Below are 17,821 nucleotides of genomic sequence, written 5' to 3'. Positions count from 1 at the left end.
TGGAAATTGTGTGTTTTAATTACAGAAATAATAGCAAACAGTTTCCACGTGTCATTTACTTTAATTTTACATTGAATATTCAAACGTTCACAGCTAACTGTAGCCAGTTATATATAAGATTTTATTATTTTCATAATCTCATTCATTTTTTAAATAAACTTAAATTAACCATTTTCATTTGATTATTCCGTAAATTTCAGAAAGTAACAAACATTTAAACACCTTACAGGCAAAGTATGCGTGATATTAAACGATTAGCTCCTACATACAATTATGCAGCTATTTTAGTTAAAAGCTTCAAGCTTACGAAGACCAAATGACAGAATGGGTAGAAGGAGCGAGCGGCCGCACTTCGACATACTTACTAAAATAGCAATAAGCGAGATACAGTGACATGGCTAACATGATTTCATATGTTTTCGCACAAACAAGGTGCTTTATACTGAATTTTTTTTAAAAAAAAGCTAACCTGGGCTTGCTCGGTTTTGCCGAGATCTCGGCACGTCTGTTAAGCACACACACACAAAAACAATTTTGCGATTACATGACAACCGGGCCAGCCCGGTTAGCCGAGATCCCCGGTATCGCGATACCGGGATCTCGGCTAGCCGAGATGAAAATTCTCCACCATTGTCCATGTAATCGCGTTCTGATTCTGCCAGCCCGGCTTACCAGGCCAGCATTAAATTTCTTATTCGAGCACATTGTCGACCACAAAAATCAATATTTTTAATCGGGCGGGGCCTGGGCCCGATTCATAATCTGTGTCAGATTTTTTTGTTTTGTCGGTAAATCCGCGTTCCAGAACCTCGCGGCCCAGCCGATCCTTTGGTCACGATCACGCAAGATTTAATATTTAAGAGGACATATGTACAAATTTCAAACAAAAATGAAAATTCTTGGCAAGAGCCCTGTAATGGATTTCGCTCATTCTCTTACCATGGGTAGGCCTTAATATAAAATAAATCACAGTATACTTTGTTTGGCTAAATATCGATTTGTTTTCGAGAAAATCGATAATTCTAAAATCCAGCAAAATTGACGCTTTCGGAGCTCAAAATTTATGCCGAGTTTGTTAGCTTCGCGTCGAAAAATAAAGCACTCTGGAAGAAAAGTACCTATTTAATATCGAAGAATAACATCAAATTAGTACGTCGAAAGCAATTTCTGCTCTTAAAGTCCTTTTATTTACAAAATATAATTAAGTTTATTCGACACACTTTTGATTTAATTCAAAATAGGTCAAACTTATCGCTTTATTTAAGTATGAGCGAAGCGAAATAAATGGCCGAAAATTTGGTATTAGACAGATAAATGATTGTTCTTTTCGATACTAAAAGGATTTCCTAGGGAAATGATTTAGTGCGATGCAATCAGATCTCAAAGTTGCTTAAAATTCGTTAATTTAACCGACCGTGACATTGTTGATCTTATCAACATTATGTAAACATTCCACGCAAAGGTTAATTTTCCCCATGTGAACTTCAACTGAGTAAAATAAAAACATAGACTTGCTTACCGTGGTGTTCGCTGATACATTGTAAATCCTGTTTTCCTCATTTACGACAAAACCTAAGCCCTCGGCGAAGCTGTTATCCAATTTTCTTGACGCGCCATTTGTAACTGATTTCCACGTCTTGAAGTGACAGTTCTTTTCCATGCATTCTTGAAAACAGTCCTGAGTCTTAACTGATCAGTGTAAACAGGAATACGAAGTACTTTGCTTTAAATCAACTTAAAGCTTAGCAGCAGTGGTAGATAAATCGATACGGCCGGCGAATCTTCGTTTCGAAAACCGCCATTTGAGATTTGTCGGCCCTTTGTCCTGCGGTATGCAGATAATTAATTCACACTTGAGTAACTTCCGGCACATGAAATCGACAACCACCGTGACCAGATAGCACCCTCCTTTTCGAAATATTGGTCGAGGCACTATTTTTATCAGTTTAACATAAGCTCTCAATGAAAAACTTTTGGGCTGAACTTGTAATTAAGTTTCACTTCAGTAAGCCACCGTTCGAGAGAGTTGTTAAATGGTTGCATGAAAGCGCTTTTAACTTCCGGGTCGAAAGTTCTTCTGTTGCGTTGCTTCGCTTTGCTGCATATTTTTTATCCAGTTCTTACCCTTGTTCAAATTCTTGATTAGGCTAAGGCAAAACAGTTGTAGAGTCAACTCTCCCTTATTGAAGATCTCTATAAGACGGACACCTGGTGTTAGTCCTGTCCTTGCCGTTTTTTCAGTCATTTTTATACTCTAACCAGCTAGGCTACGTTTACACGGGACCGGACCGGAGCCGTTCCGAACTGGACCGGACCGGATCGGCCTCTGTTTACACGGAAGCGTTTGGCACCGATCGATGTGTTTACACAGGACGGTTCTGGAACCGGTCCGGAACGGTTCCATAACTTGACCTGCAAAATAGCAGGTCCAGTTTTGGTTCCGTCCCGCACCGGTTCCAGAACGGCCCCGTGTAAACAGAAGGCCTATCCTATCCGTGTAATTAGAAGGCATATCCTATCCGAAAATCGGACCGAAACGTTCCGGACAGTAGCAGTGGTTGATAAATCGATTCGGCCGGCAAATCTTCTTTTCGAAAACTGAGATTTGTCGGCCCTTTGTCAAGCGGTGTGCAGATAAGGTTCTTCTGTTGCGTTGCTTCGCTTTATAGTTTTTTTTTGTTCTTACCTTTGTCCAAGTTCTTGATTAGGTCAAGGCAAAACAGGTGAAAGCAAAATCTAAGATGTTATCGTTGGATCCGTCTTCCGTGAATGTTAAAAAATATGACCATGTATATATTCTGTTGGGGTCCGGCGTAAACAAGGGAAGGTGCCCCCCGCCAGAGCTTGCGGGGAGGGACAAGCGCCTCGCCGTCAGGGAACCCAAATGTATTAAAAATATCATAGTCATTATATAAATATTTTGTTTTTAAACCTGTTTTCCGGTGTGTTTTTGAGTTGATTTGGAAGCTATTAGGGGAAAACGGTTTAAGTTTCAAATATTATCCGCAGTCTATTCCTTCATAAATAAGACGGTTATAATTATAATACGACTCAAGTTTCCAAACAACAAGAGATATAAAGTAATAACTTTATAATCACCTTAATTCTCAATTCAATAGGCGAACTTTATTAGGAAGGAGTTGTCGAAGCTGGGGTATTCCCCAAAAACGGCTCTGTGCCGTCCAATGAGGTCGTGGTTTTGGGTTCCCGATCTAGGACGGGATTTTCAATATCAGACGATATCTAGAACGAGATATGGTATTTTGAACACACAAAAGTTCCAAAATATCAGCAGCCAAAACGGGGTGACTTGTTTCTAGAACGCGGTATCTTTTGAATGCAAGTTCTTTCTAACTGAATACCAGAGGCCCTTCCAATTACGCTGGTAAAAAGGGAATGTTATGCTTCTAACAATGCTTGTTTTTTGTCCGATATAATGCTCAACTGTAATTATGCTCATTTTTTTTAATAAAGCTACTTTGGTATAAATGCTTTGTTGTACTTTGCAGAAATAAATACAAAATATGGCATCACGTCAGAAGTCCATAACAAACTTCTGATTACGTGTACTTTTCTTCACCTAGCTTAATCTAATGAAGTGAAAAGCACCCTTTCCTTAATTTTTACACCAATATACACCTTGGTGTAAACAGTCATAAATGTTCAGCGTTTTATTATAAATTGTTTATCGTGACTGGTATTACAACTGCATATACATGATATATGGTCCCTTTTTTCCCCACCCCTTCCCCACCTTTCCTTCCCGCTTTTATTTCGCCCAATCCTCCACAGGAGAAAGAAGGAGAGCTTGTTATAGGCTAGACTACACAGCAGAATATATATTTTTAACTGACATTCACGGGAGACGGATCCAACGACGCCATCTAAGGTTTTGTGTACAGCCAACTCTCTCTGAAACGGGTACCTTCGGGACCGGTTCCAACTCAGTTCGTCTAAAAGAGATATCCGTCTTATAGGGATTTTAACGTCGTTTCAAATTTTCCACTGAAGAAGGGACAAGAATTTGAACAAGGGTAAGAACTGGATAAAAAATATGAAACAAAGCGAAGCAACGCAACAGAAGAACTTTCGACCCGGAAGTTAAAAGCGCTTTCATGCAACCATTTAACAACTCTCTCGAACGGTGGCTAACTGAAGTGAAACTTTATTACAAGTTCAGCCCAAAAGTTTTTCATTGAGAGCTTATGTTAAAATGATAAAAATAGTGCCTCGACCAATATTTCGAAAAGGAGGGTGCTATCTGGTCACGGTGGTTGTCGATTTCATGTGCCGGAAGTTACTCAAGTGTGAATTAATTATCTGCATACCGCAGGACAAAGGGCCGACAAATCTCAAATGGCGGTTTTCGAAACGAAGATTCGCCGGCCGTATCGATTTATCTACCACTGCTGCTAAGCTTTAAGTTGATTTAAAGCAAAGTACTTCGTATTCCTGTTTACACTGATCAGTTAAGACTCAGGACTGTTTTCAAGAATGCATGGAAAAGAACTGTCACTTCAAGACGTGGAAATCAGTTACAAATGGCGCGTCAAGAAAATTGGATAACAGCTTCGCCGAGGGCTTAGGTTTTGTCGTAAATGAGGAAAACAGGATTTACAATGTATCAGCGAACACCACGGTAAGCAAGTCTATGTTTTTATTTTACTCAGTTGAAGTTCACATGGGGAAAATTAACCTTTGCGTGGAATGTTTACATAATGTTGATAAGATCAACAATGTCACGGTCGGTTAAATTAACGAATTTTAAGCAACTTTGAGATCTGATTGCATCGCACTAAATCATTTCCCTAGGAAATCCTTTTAGTATCGAAAAGAACAATCATTTATCTGTCTAATACCAAATTTTCGGCCATTTATTTCGCTTCGCTCATACTTAAATAAAGCGATAAGTTTGACCTATTTTGAATTAAATCAAAAGTGTGTCGAATAAACTTAATTATATTTTGTAAATAAAAGGACTTTAAGAGCAGAAATTGCTTTCGACGTACTAATTTGATGTTATTCTTCGATATTAAATAGGTACTTTTCTTCCAGAGTGCTTTATTTTTCGACGCGAAGCTAACAAACTCGGCATAAATTTTGAGCTCCGAAAGCGTCAATTTTGCTGGATTTTAGAATTATCGATTTTCTCGAAAACAAATCGATATTTAGCCAAACAAAGTATACTGTGATTTATTTCATATTTAGACCTACCCATGGTAAGAGTATGAGCGAAATCCATTTAAGGACTCTTACCGACATATGTTTGACCGTAGGAAACCTGTGCTCTTAATAGCGATCAGCCGATCACTCGCGTTTAACATGAACACTCTGCTCTCTGAAATGTATAATTTTGTTTCATTCCATATTTTATAAGAAGAGAGGGCTGAATATAATCACATAGCGAAAACAAAGACCGCTTGGACATGTCCAAGCTATTTAAAACTACCACTACGTCAGACCCATGTCACGCGATCTCTCGCTTGTAGGCTATAAATAACCATTCACCTATTTTCTGTTTGAATACTCTGCGCTCTGTTTGTGTGAAATACATGTATTTATTGTTGTCTTACTCAAGCGTTTGGCTCGGAGCGAGTACAATTCGTACAATTTACCCGGAACGTGTTAAATATTGCAAAACGACGACTTATTTTCTGGATATCCCAATTTTTGTTTTGAGTTTACGGTATTTTGAGAATCGAAACGTAAGTTGCAAGCTCAGCAAGAATGTGTCAAAGCACGGGATACACGTCATCGCGCCAGGGGAATTACCAAAAGGAAATTCATGTCACATTCACTCCGTGACTAATGCAAACACGACTTGTGTGTTTCTCAAGTGACTGCTTTTCTAAAGATTTTACTGTGCCCGGCCGTGCCTTTAAGCCAAAGCACTGAAAGAGGTCAGGTGGTCAAACATTACCCGCACGATTATAAACTGCTTGCAGTTCTTGTTCTTTCTAAACGGGACGTAGAGGCAAAGCAGCTCATATAGCTGCAGAAGTGTAGAAAATAAAACACCAAATTGCCTGAAAAAGGTCACCATCCGACTCATTCTTGCGCCAAAATCATTTGTGCCAACTTTAACCAGTCGTTCGTGTTAAATCTAGGCTCATGAGCTGGCTGGACTCATGTTATACTGGGCTGGAAGTAATCTAGGCAAAACGAGCCAGTCCGGCTAACCGGACCAGCTCGGCTCATGTAATCAGGCCCTAAAAGTTTCAAAAAAGGTTTCATGAGAGGAAACATAAACTTCACGTGCAAAAACACAACATTGTAGATTTTCTCCGACAACGTTAATAAAATAGTTGTATTTACTACAAAAGACGTCGGGCGGAAGGGATCAAAAGGGAAGTTACAGTCAAAATACTCAGCGTGTGCTGCCTAGTATTTTATAATTGTTTTGATTAACGGCGAACGGTCTGCGTTATTCTTTTCAAACTTTCAAATTTGATTTGAGTATTGTAATCATCTAAGCGAAGCACGAGTGTGACCTCTTTTAAAATATCGATTGTTGCCAACTGTGGAACAAGGTGAATCTTCGTGTAAGGCGCGAATTTGAACTCTATATCTCTCGGGTAGTCTTCCCCCTTTTGAATTTCTACGGCACTCTTCCTAATGGTGTAAACCGACTTTTGTATGTTCGAGAGCGGACTTCCTCAAACGACAAAACGGCATTCGGTGGGTTAAGAAGTTGACCAATTTGTGAGATAATTTCGTTCCGGGCAATCTGAACACGTCCGTTCCAGAAAGTCGTCACCCATTTTTAAGAAGAGCAAGATTCTACAAGTGTTCTGTTTATGGAAAAATTCGATTAAACCATACCGAAACTACTGAGGAAATGAAAACAAAGTGAATGGCGCCAACATTCGCACGAGAACACGTCAAAAATAAACCAATCGAGAATCAATATTTCAAATGAGGTTACACTCAAGCTACGGTCAGATGAATACAATATCCATATTAAATTTGAAAGTTTAAAACGAATAATGCAGTCCGTTCGCTGTTTATCAAAACTATTAGGCCCAGGCCAAACGTCGATCTTTACATGCGACAAACTAATTAAATTGCAGTTTTGGGTCGACCCAAACAGGTAAAGCGTGATCGTTGGGTCGAACAAAATTCGTCGAACCGACCATCAAACCAAAGTCAGAGCAGTAAGAACAAATATTAGAGGAGCTCCACAGCGGCCCGAAGGGCCGCAGAGCGGAGCCCTATGGTGGCCCATCAGCGCCATAGTATTTTACGCTGTATTTTAACAATTTTTTCGTTTTTTATATATATATATATATATATATATATTTTTTTTTTGTTTTACACTTATTTTTTATTTTTATTCTCTTATTTTTCTAATTTTATTTCATTTAGTTTAATTTATTTTGACTTTTCCTTATTTTTATTTCTTTTACTCTTATTTTTTTATTTTATTTTATATTTCTGCCATAGCAGAAATGCAAAACATACAGCCGTGGCCCAGGAGTGCCATAGCCTATGATGCATTAAGAAGCAGTAGTTAAGCAACATACGGCACTGATGGGCTACCATAGTATGTGCCCCATAACCATAGAAAATTCACAGAAATAGGAAAACCAAGAACTTCAGTTTTCCTGGTCATCATGGCTAGCAGCATGGCTCGCGAGCGCGTACGTACGTCGCCCACTTCAGAAATAGATTAACCTCAACTTGTTTGATACTGGGCATCCACGTGATGGCCAATTGACAGCTGTCAATACAAGGTGTCCGTGACTAGTATCACGTGACCATATCGCGGGCTCAGGTATATAACTCATTTTTCGCTGACTGAAAAATGTTTTTTCTGTTGGATTTCCCTCCCTATGGTTAGTGACTTCAGATATTTAAATAAAGGCAAAGTGAATAACTGGGGAGCTCCGCTTTTAGGCTTTGCTAAATCTATTTAATTCGAGAGGCTGAATTAACAAATAAAAAAGGCTTGACTGTGCTTTGTTCTGTTAAAGCACGGAAGGAAGTGACGAGAGCACGAAAGAACTGTAGCGTGAAACGCGAGCCACGGACGAGTGTTTCTCCCTACTTCTTGAGTGCTCTCGTCACTTCCTTGGTGCTTTATAACAAAAAAAAAAAACAGGGCCAACTTTCTCATATAACTGCTCGGCAAAAGATGGCTCGGGGGGACAGGGTAGCCCTCCTACCAGGGACAAATCTTCTCCATATAAACAGGCCGTTAAGGTGGATTTCCACTGATGCGTATTTTTTTACGTGCGTTTAGGAACGTGAAAAAATTAAGAGACAATGTATAAACGACTTGCGTACACGTTTACACAAGTCGTTTATACATTGTCTCTTTACAAAATTGGCATCAGTTTTTTATGCGTCTGTTCTGTTATTGAAGACAAAATGCGTCATAACATTGTCAAAGTGTTTTAGATCTACTAGCTACAACAAACTTTGACAACGTCATGACGAAATTTATCATGAAAATCAGGACAGACGCATAAAAAACTGATGTCAATTTGTTTTTTACAATAACAAAAAGCCAAAACTGATTTTAAAACGAAGGAAAGAAATGCGCCAGGAAGATGCGATTGCCGCAACTCCGGAGAATCTAAATTTCGTTGCTGTATGTAATTCGGAAAATCATACTAGGCTCGTAAGTTAGAAGTTTGGTAGGATTACGCGCGACCAGAAATACAAGGGAAAATTCGAATTGATCAACTAACCTTTAATCCAATGAAAAGTGTTCACAAAATAATCCACTAAAACACGGTTCAGCTTCTTAATTTCATTGACAGCACACATTCCCGCTCACCGCCGATTTTCAGATCTGAATCCTCAATAAACATCTTCATCTTTTCGCTCTAGGGTTGCATTAAGTTTTAAACAGATACATTTTAGATGATTTCTTCATTGAAGACTAATACTAATTCTTGCCTTATCGAGAATTCAGCGCTAAATCAGTGTTGAAAAGTTTGACAAAACCTTCGCTCAGCAACGAGTTTCATGTGACTATATTAAATCTTATTGACAATAAAAATTAGCCAATCAGCGCGCGAGAATTCGCTCAGTTATTGTAAACTGAAAAACTCAGGCACGTAAACGCACGTAAAAAACTAAGCGTCAGTGGAAATCCAGCATTATGGCCTGTTTATTTGGAGGAGAGTTGTCCCTGGTAGGAGGGTTACCCTCCATACCGAGCCACCCCGGGCGAGAGAGCTTTTCATACGTTTCTTTATAAATAGCTGGGAACTGTTTATATGAGAAATTGCAAAGTTGGCTCGGGGGGCAGGGTGACCCTGGGTGGAGGGTCAACAGTTTGGTTATTTTTGCCTCGCCTACCAGGGACAAGTTCACACTTACGGAGCATGCCCAAATGCTGCAATCGGCCAAAACAACATCGAAGTCGGCGCTAAATTTGTCCAAAATGGTCTTCGTCAATGTTTCAGCGTTCCTGATTTTAGAAATGGCCGTCATAATAGATATTTCAAAATAACTCTCGCCAGTCTTTTAAACCGACAGGACCAAGTTTTGGCTCGGTCAACAGGGACAACTTTTCCATATAAACGCTCGGTAAAACATGGCTCGGGGGAGAGGGTAACCCTCCTACCAGGGACAACTCTACTCCTTATAAACAGGCCCTTAGACAGAATTTTCGCTGGATATTCCACGCCGCCGAGATATTTCTCAGTGACGTGAAACATCAGGTGAGAAATCCAGGTAAAAAAGCAAAACATATCTTGGCGGCGTGAAACATCAGGCGCAAAATCCGTCTTTGTTTGCATTCTACACGCGTGCATATAGTAATATAAAGGTATTTCTGAAAAAAAAAACACAAAGTTTTGGATGACGTCCCTCTTATAATTAGGAACGGTCGATTGACACACGATTCGCACCGTTGCCCGGCACTGCTTTGTCTTCAGAGAAAAGTGCCGATCTTTTTTCCCTCACCCCCTTGTCTTTCCTCTACTCTGGGTGCCAGAGATTTTTCTTGCGCGGTTTTCGTGGCCAACCAGTTGGACTCCAGCATGGCTTCCCATACTATGCTCTCTAAATTTGCGTGAAACATTTTGACGGATAACTCGAATACGGAACAACATACTGAACTGAGATTTGGACAAAAAATTTATTTAGCAGTTTTCTACAACCTGTAATATTCTTTTTACGCTCAATAGTTTTGGATATATTTTTTCGCGGCGTGACAGTGGCGTGACAGTAAAAACCACCTATAAGGATCATCGTGGAAAAAGACAACGCAAGCCAAATATTGTAGTTCTTTCATTGTGCAAGGGCTGGTTTACATTGTCAAAAATTCCCTTGATATCTCTTGCTGAAATTCTGTTATCGAAGTTTTACCTGCAATTTACACATGCCACAGAGATACTTGAATTTTTTGGTAAGTGTCGTAAGTTATTCAAACTGCGTGACCAAAGTTTCGAAGAGAAGATCCAAATATACCTCGGAAAGACAAACTTTGGCAGCTTTAAAAAAACTGGCCACAAGGAAAAGAATGAAAAAACTCACTAGTTCTCTTTCTTCTAATATTCTCACAAGAGAAGTCCAGTCCAGTTAGTCCTCCATCTGAGGCTATAACGTCGAGAATAGACTGGGCGCTAGTGTCTCGCGCGAGTTGTTTGGAGTTGGTCGGATGGAAGTATTCAAAGTCTTTACAGCTTGATTTGCTGACTAACTTGCAACAGATAAGGTAGGGAAACTACTCAACAGCATATTGAACGCTTCATTTCGTATTTTGATTTCTGCCCAGTAGCCTCACAGTTGCCGAGGAAAAACGAAAGCCGAAAAACATGGCGGTTTAATTTTTGTTGATACAGTAGAACCCTGGTAACTTTAACTCCCCCCGCTAACTCGAACGAAGTCCCTATTTCCTTTGGATGTGACCCCACTTTTCATCGACTCTATTACCATTATAAAAATTTCTGAGGGCATGAATGAATCAAAAACAGTAAGCAGTACAGTAACAGCAAAAACTTGCATTTTCCCAAGTTAGCCTAAAACTATCGACTGTAGACTGTCTTAAATCAATGGTAGCATAAATTTCGTAGTTCTTAAAGGAGCTCAGTCACGGACCACTCATTTTGAAAAAACTGACAAGTTTTTTCAAGTTTGTCAGTCGTAATCCGTCCATGGTTATTTTCGGGTTTTGATTACTCCTTTGTTGTTTTCCTACATTTAATATACACAACTATTATTTTGAGGTTTCCTTCAATTTGGAAGTAATCAGAAAAATAACTTAAAATATCGTGACAATGCTGACCATGTCCCTTTAATAGGTTCTTATTTTCTGAATAAAAATTTACATTCCTCTTTTTAGTTGCAATTCAGCATTTACATTGCAACAGTAGCGACAGGGGTATTTTGCAGGATGCAGAATGCTGGTCAGCGGTTTGCTTGCAGTAAGCTTTCACTCTGGTTTGCTTGCAGTTACCGGCAGGGTCAGAAATTAGAGCTCATCTGCTCGCCCAGGCGAGTGTAAAAACTGTTGGGCGAGTACAATTCACAGATCACTGCCCCCGTTTGGCGAGTATGATTGTCATATCCAGAATATAAAAATTATTATTCAAAATAAGTGTAACTTTTACTGTCCACTTTATAATAATCTACACTGTCCACAAGCCGATAGATTACTAACATTTTGAAATCTCCAACAAAGCTGTGTTTGCTTTCATATAGAAAAGACAAAAATGGCCTCCGTTTGGTGATTGTTACATGACGGATGTACTTGTACAAAGTACTACCTCTGGCCATAAATACACTGACTTGTCATCAAGTTTTTTTTATCAATTTTTATGTTATCAGTACGCTATTAAATTTCGCGATTTTAAACTTCACGTGTCCTATATTTTGCGATTTTTTCAAAATTGTGAAATTTAGTACTTACGAAATTAAGTGAGAATATGGTAAAACTGCATTTTAAGTTTTGAAGTAAGTGTGGTCGTGTTTTTATTGTGGAGTCAGGTCTATTTTTCATTGAAGAAATAAATCTTTACAGTCTGTATCGCAATCAACCAACACGGTGGCACTGTGAGTATCAAACATGATTAAAACTTTAAGTTGTATATTATTGTATTATTTGTGGGGGGAGGGGGCTAAATTTTCCTTTCTTAATGGAGGAGACTGGGCAAGTGAAAACTGATCTGGGCGAGTACAATTGGAAGGTCACTTACCCAGATGGCGAGTGCTCCGAAAATTTAGTTTCCAACCCTGTTACCGGTAGCTTTTATTTGTTGGTTGGGCATTACACTATCGCCGTTCCGTGACCACCATACTGTGTTCTGCATTCTGCATTCTGCAAAATACCCCTGCAACAACTAGAGTGAAAGGGCTCCTATGTGTCTCCAAAGAGGATCCAGATTTATGGACTTATCTTATTTCCCTACAAGTAAACATTTTTAATCGATTTTAGAAAAAAAGAACCTATTTCTAAATTTAAGGCTTAAGAGGTTCTTAAAAAGTTGTCTAAATGGCAAATTTTGGCTTTCCTTACTTTAAGGGACTTGTGCTACTGTATAGGAACACTGAAAACTGTCTCACTGCTTGTGCAAAAGGCGTAACTTAGTGAAAATGATGAATTTAAATTGTGTGATTTCTGCAAAGAACGAAGTTGTAAATAATACAGAGGTCGCTACTTATTTCTTTAGTGCAAGATATTGCCTTCGTTTACTTGTTCTAAATTTGTTAATTTTAAAACAACTCCTTTTTTACTCATTCCTAATTTGTTATTAAATGAAATGTAATTTCACTTGCAGTTAATTGTACACAATGAAATTTTCAATAAATTTGTCATTTATGCCATTTTGCGCATGTGTTTAGACAGTTATTTTCACTATATTAATATAGCACGAGTCCCTTAAAAGTAACAAAAGTGCTGACTTGCAACTTTGAGCAAATGACAAAGTCAGTAAAATACTTTTTCCTTGCTTAAAAAACATCCCTGAAAGAAAGTAGCCAAACCAAATAGATGGGAACCCCCTGCCGGTCTGAAAATGCGGCAGTTACTGCTTGGCTCTTGTAAATATCAAACCTTCCCAATACTTAATAGTAGTAGTAGACTTTCTTTGATAGGTTGATAGGTTGATAGGTTGGAAGTGGCCGCTGAAACAGCTGATGTGGGCCTACCATAATGATTCGATTTAGCGCCCTCCTTCTCATAAACACCCCTCTTCGAATGTGTTTTTGTCAATAAGCGCCCCTATTCCAATAAGCGCCCCCATTCTAATAAGTGGGCCTAATTCTTATAAGTACCCCCATTGGTGTAAGCATAGATAAACTCATGAACATTTACCATACCATATATGTATATATATTTTACTACTTAAATTAACAATTCTTTAAAAAGTAACTGAACTTTCAACAACTTGTTACTGTTATTGTTAGTTATTTTTAAAGTTTTGTTTTGAACATTTGGTTGTTTCTCAAAAAATTAAAATAACCACCCTGTCCCAAAAAAGCACCCTGTCTCGAATAAGCGCCCTCCCTTAAGGTGCCAAAAGTTAATAAGTGCCCCGGGCATTATGGTACCTAAAAATATTATTGAACCTAATATTAAAATGTTTACAGAAATATTTACAAAAATTATGCGAAAAACAGACATTTAATTGTAAGAATAACTGTTGGTTTACAAAATACCTGGTTACTTTAAAAGCAAAATTAGCTCAAACTTTCACATAAATGTGAATTGTCTCCATTTACCAGTATGCAGAAATCCAAACTCTCCTGCCACCCCAGGAAGGGGACTTCAATGTTAAAGGGGCAGTGATGCTCTTTAAAAATTTCAATCGAGCCCCAAAGAAGACTAATCCTTGCGGCCGGTGGCTTAAGCTTTATTTGATTCCTAAAAGTGACAGAAATAATAGTGATGGTGACTTAAAATAACAGAAAAGACATTGTCATTAGTAAATTCTTTTGTCTATCAGAAGAAATTTAAAATGTTTCATTATATTATTTTGTCATAGGCTAAAGTGTGTAAATCAGATATAGTATGGCCACTTTATTTGCACTCAACCGTTTTAAAGTTAGGAAATATTCAATTATTAAAACAACAAGCAAGAAACCATATAGCCACATACTATACTGCCATAGATGCGACGGGAATTTGAAAGCACGAAATAAATTTAGAAAACACAAGCCACCAGCGAGTAATTTCTGTAACAGGCGAGTATTTTCAAAATTTTACAAGTGTTCTCAAATAAATACGGCATTTTCTGCCCGAGTAGGAGGGGCAGGTGGCAGGGGGGAAGGGGGAGGTAGGGAGCTACTCAAAGATATTATATACATGTATGTGGAGGCCCTACCCTGAGATCCAAATCGTTACCCTTTTATGTACCATTTGAACAGAAAAGGGAATATAATAGAATAAAATGAAACATTTTTTGCGATCAGTGTTAAGCAAAAAAAATCCCGTGGGGTCGTGTGTTTGCAAGCTAACTAAGTTACGTTTAAACTAACTAACTAAACAACGATATTACATTATGATTAATAAAAATAAGAGATAAAAGGTTAACCCTTTTATATACAGAAAACTAAATAGGTTCTTATGAAAAGGGGTATAACAGAAAATGGCAGCTTTTGCAGTTTATAAGTGTTGATAAGTGTTTCTGTTGTCCACCTACATGTACGCGTGTGAAAACTACCAACTTTATTGGTTCATTGTACATCGTAGCCCTAAACTAACCCCACGTGTTTCAAAGGTTGATTATCTGTTCTTGTTGTTTTTCTCCGAAGGTCTTTCTTTATATCTATGACGTGTCTAAATCATACTGGACATCTGGAAGAACTTGAGCTCCACAAGGAAAAGATAAATTCAAAGAAAGTAAAGATAGTTTTAAAATCAGGTCCTTATGGCGAGTGGTGGAGATACAAAATGTAGAGAACAACGGATAGAAACATTACCACAAACAGAGCAAAAGACTTTTAAATGTGACCAATGTAACAAATGTTTAAGTTCTAAGAGTAATCTCAAGAAACACACCAGGATTCATACCGGAGAGAAGCCTTATACATGCGACCAATGCGACAAGTCATTTGGTTCACTGGGAGCTCTCAAGAAACACAACTTCATACATACTGGTGAAAGGCCTTTTGCATGCAACCAGTGTGACAAGAGGTTTAAGCTGTCGTGGGATCTACAGAGTCACAAAAGGACACACACGGGGGTGAAGCCTTTTACATGCAACCAGTGTGGCAAGTGTTTTAGTTATTCAGGGAATCTTCAGATACATAGACGAATACATACAGGAGAGAAGCCTTTTAAATGTAAGCAGTGTGACAAGTGTTTTCGTCAGAAAGGAGCTCTTCACAAACATGAACTTATACATTTGGGAGAGAAGCTTTTAACCTGTGACCAATGTGGCAAATGTGTTTTGCGGAAATACAATCTTCAAAATCATCAATGCACGCACGTAGGAGAGAAGCCACCTTTTAAATGTAACGAGTGTACAGCACAGCACAGTGCAAAACACATTGAAGACCGTGCGGAGATAGCACGAACAAAATTATGCCGTGCATCCTTTAGCTTAAAGTCTTATCTGAATAGTGGCTGCGTAACGATCACAAAGTCGCCGGATGTAAAAATAACGTAAAACCCACCATCGACCATCCTGGATTTCTTGTCTTTGCCACGTCGTCAAAAACATCATCATAATCTACTCCGAATAAAACAACAAACTTGAAAAAAAAGTTTCGAACCGAGAATTAATCATGCCATCAAGTCATGGAAGCATTAATTTCCGTCTTAATAATATACATGCATAATTTCATCTCATTGGCTGAGGGCACGTCAATTAATCCCAAACAGTACAAAAAGTTAAAATTGAGTGCAGAAAGTTGAAATTAAATTGTTTGACAGGAGAGTCCCTAAAATGGCCGCCACTGTCGAAGGGTTTACGTTTGAGGAAAGCAAAAACAGCGATTTCAATCGATCATGGAAAATGTTGGCCGATTTAACGAAAATTATTAGTATTTGAACCAAATTCATAGCAATTGGAAGTTTGTGCGGCACAAGGGTGGCTTTACAGTGCTGATTTACAGTGCTGATTTATCCCAAATTGCACTCGAAATCATGGGATTACCTATACTTACTAGTGATTCCAGACAAATATTTTTATACTTTATAAACAGTACGACATAAACGTCGTAGTACATGTGGCAGTTTTTCGTTCGTATCAGGTAATGCAGAAAAGAAAGGGAAGGCAAAAAGTGGTTTGGCCTTTACACAATTTCTCGGCTTTTGCAGAAACTTGCTTATGTTGAACTGTTGTGCCATTCATTATAAACTAGATATCCAAAAAACATTGTTCACGATTTCAGCTGTATGAAGATTTCAGTCCATTGTATATTGTTGAAAAGTTAATTTACGTTTCGTTCAGAAAAGGCTCACGTTTATATATTAGTTTCCAAGATTATTTCGGCCAGCTGATTACATTCCATCCCTGACATTCCTCAGGGTAACGAGGTGATAATTTTAGTATTGAGAATTGATTATTTTTGTCACACGAGTAACTTAGCCTCGTGCTGTTCTTGTAACAGACACCATCACTTCAAACTAAACTTATCAGCATAAAGGATATTGGTCGACATTTTCTTAGTCCTGCTGGGACGTGCCATTCACATAACGCACAGGAGCTATAAGTTAGACGTCGAAAGCTGTTAATTTACGTTCCACCTTAACAGAAAAAGTGTATATTTTGGTCTGGCTAAACTAGGAAACATTTGTTGCGGAAACAAATTTTGCTTGCTTGTTTCTGCCTCAAGTCACTGAACATTTTTGCTTCCTGGACACAAATTTTGCTCCTGAAAAATTTTTTTTGGACGAAATCACTGAAAAATATAATTTCTTTATAGATTTAAGTGTAAATTCAATTTTTTTTCACTTTTTAATAGCGTAGATCCATTTATTTGTAAATCAGTTGCCGGTTTTGTCTTCATTATATTAAACTCTAGATATCAAACATTATATAAATAAATGGCACGCAATGCATGCAGAAGCGATGACGTTTCACAAGGGGTCTTACATAATTTTGAGGAAATTTGTCAAAATCGTATCGTAAATAAAAGTAGCTGACACTTTGTGCGTGAAAAAGACTGTTATCCAACTGCAGCTTACATTTTTCAAACATAAGAAGCAATGTAAGTGATTGTATAAATAGCATAGCATAGTTAGGATCTGATTGAATTTAAATAAATACAGTACTTATAAATTCACAGGCAAAAGATGCAATTAATACATTTTCTTTGTAGATTTGCTCAATTGAACAACAGTTATATTTTATTTTATATTCTAATTTTTTGTAGATTTCCCTATGTTGTCTCAACAGAGATTGCGTTATATTATAGTATCTGATGAACGACATACGATACGCGCTAGCAAGCTTTTAAAGAAAGGTCAAACGGTCTCTTGCTCACAGCGGCCCTTTATATTATAAGCATTAGAAATTTCTGTCTACTTAATCTAATAGATCCCATCATTTATAATTTATCTCGTTCGTTTATACATTGTAGTGTTCCATTCTAACTGCACGGGAGTATTTTGATGTTGTGTTCTACGCGGCGTTTTCTTGTTTTAAGTTAAACTTGATTTCTGTTCGATCGCGACAGAATAAAAGCGCCCGTCGTGCCATGGCAATAAGCGATTACGTCATCGCTTAAAAATGAACTTGTATCAGAAATATTTAATAAGGTATATTAGGTAATGCCATGTATAGATATGGAAATACCTCAATAAATTGTTGTTGTTGTATAGTTGTTTTGGGCAATGTCGGCGTTTTAGGGTGGTTTTGCCATTTATGTCGCCAGTAACCCGGGCGGAACCTCCAAAACAACCACAGAAAACAGACCA

The 17,821-nt window shown here is 38.1% G+C and overlaps 2 protein-coding genes across 2 annotated transcripts in view; both read left to right on the top strand.

The window, feature by feature from the left end:
- The first annotated feature begins 10,574 nt into the window (after positions 1-10,574).
- LOC144657518 (uncharacterized) lies at positions 10,575-17,238 on the top strand. Its single transcript, XM_078517881.1, has 2 exons — positions 10,575-10,672; positions 14,710-17,238. The coding sequence occupies exon 2, from the start codon at positions 14,826-14,828 to the stop codon at positions 15,564-15,566; it is 741 nt and encodes a 246-aa protein (XP_078374007.1). The 5' UTR covers positions 10,575-10,672; positions 14,710-14,825; the 3' UTR covers positions 15,567-17,238.
- The window catches only part of LOC144657496 (peroxisomal membrane protein PEX14-like), a 307,100-nt gene continuing 300,951 nt past the window's right edge, over positions 11,673-17,821 (top strand). Inside the window, exon 1 of the mRNA XM_078517840.1 lies at positions 11,673-11,679. The gene's annotated coding sequence lies outside the window, so the exon portion shown is untranslated. The remainder of the gene's footprint in view (positions 11,680-17,821) is intronic.

The sequence above is a fragment of the Oculina patagonica genome, chromosome 6, assembly GCF_052425735.1.
Source record: "Oculina patagonica isolate OP01 chromosome 6, crgOcupat, whole genome shotgun sequence".
In the NCBI taxonomy this organism is placed as follows: domain Eukaryota; kingdom Metazoa; phylum Cnidaria; class Anthozoa; order Scleractinia; family Oculinidae; genus Oculina; species Oculina patagonica.
Note: the sequence above shows the minus strand (reverse complement) of the source record. Positions and strands in the feature narration are given on the sequence as shown.

Bases quoted from the DNA above. Each gene is read 5' to 3' on its own strand.
- LOC144657518 (XM_078517881.1), top strand. From the start codon at position 14,826: ATGGCGAGTGGTGGAGATACAAAATGTAGAGAACAACGGATAGAAACA.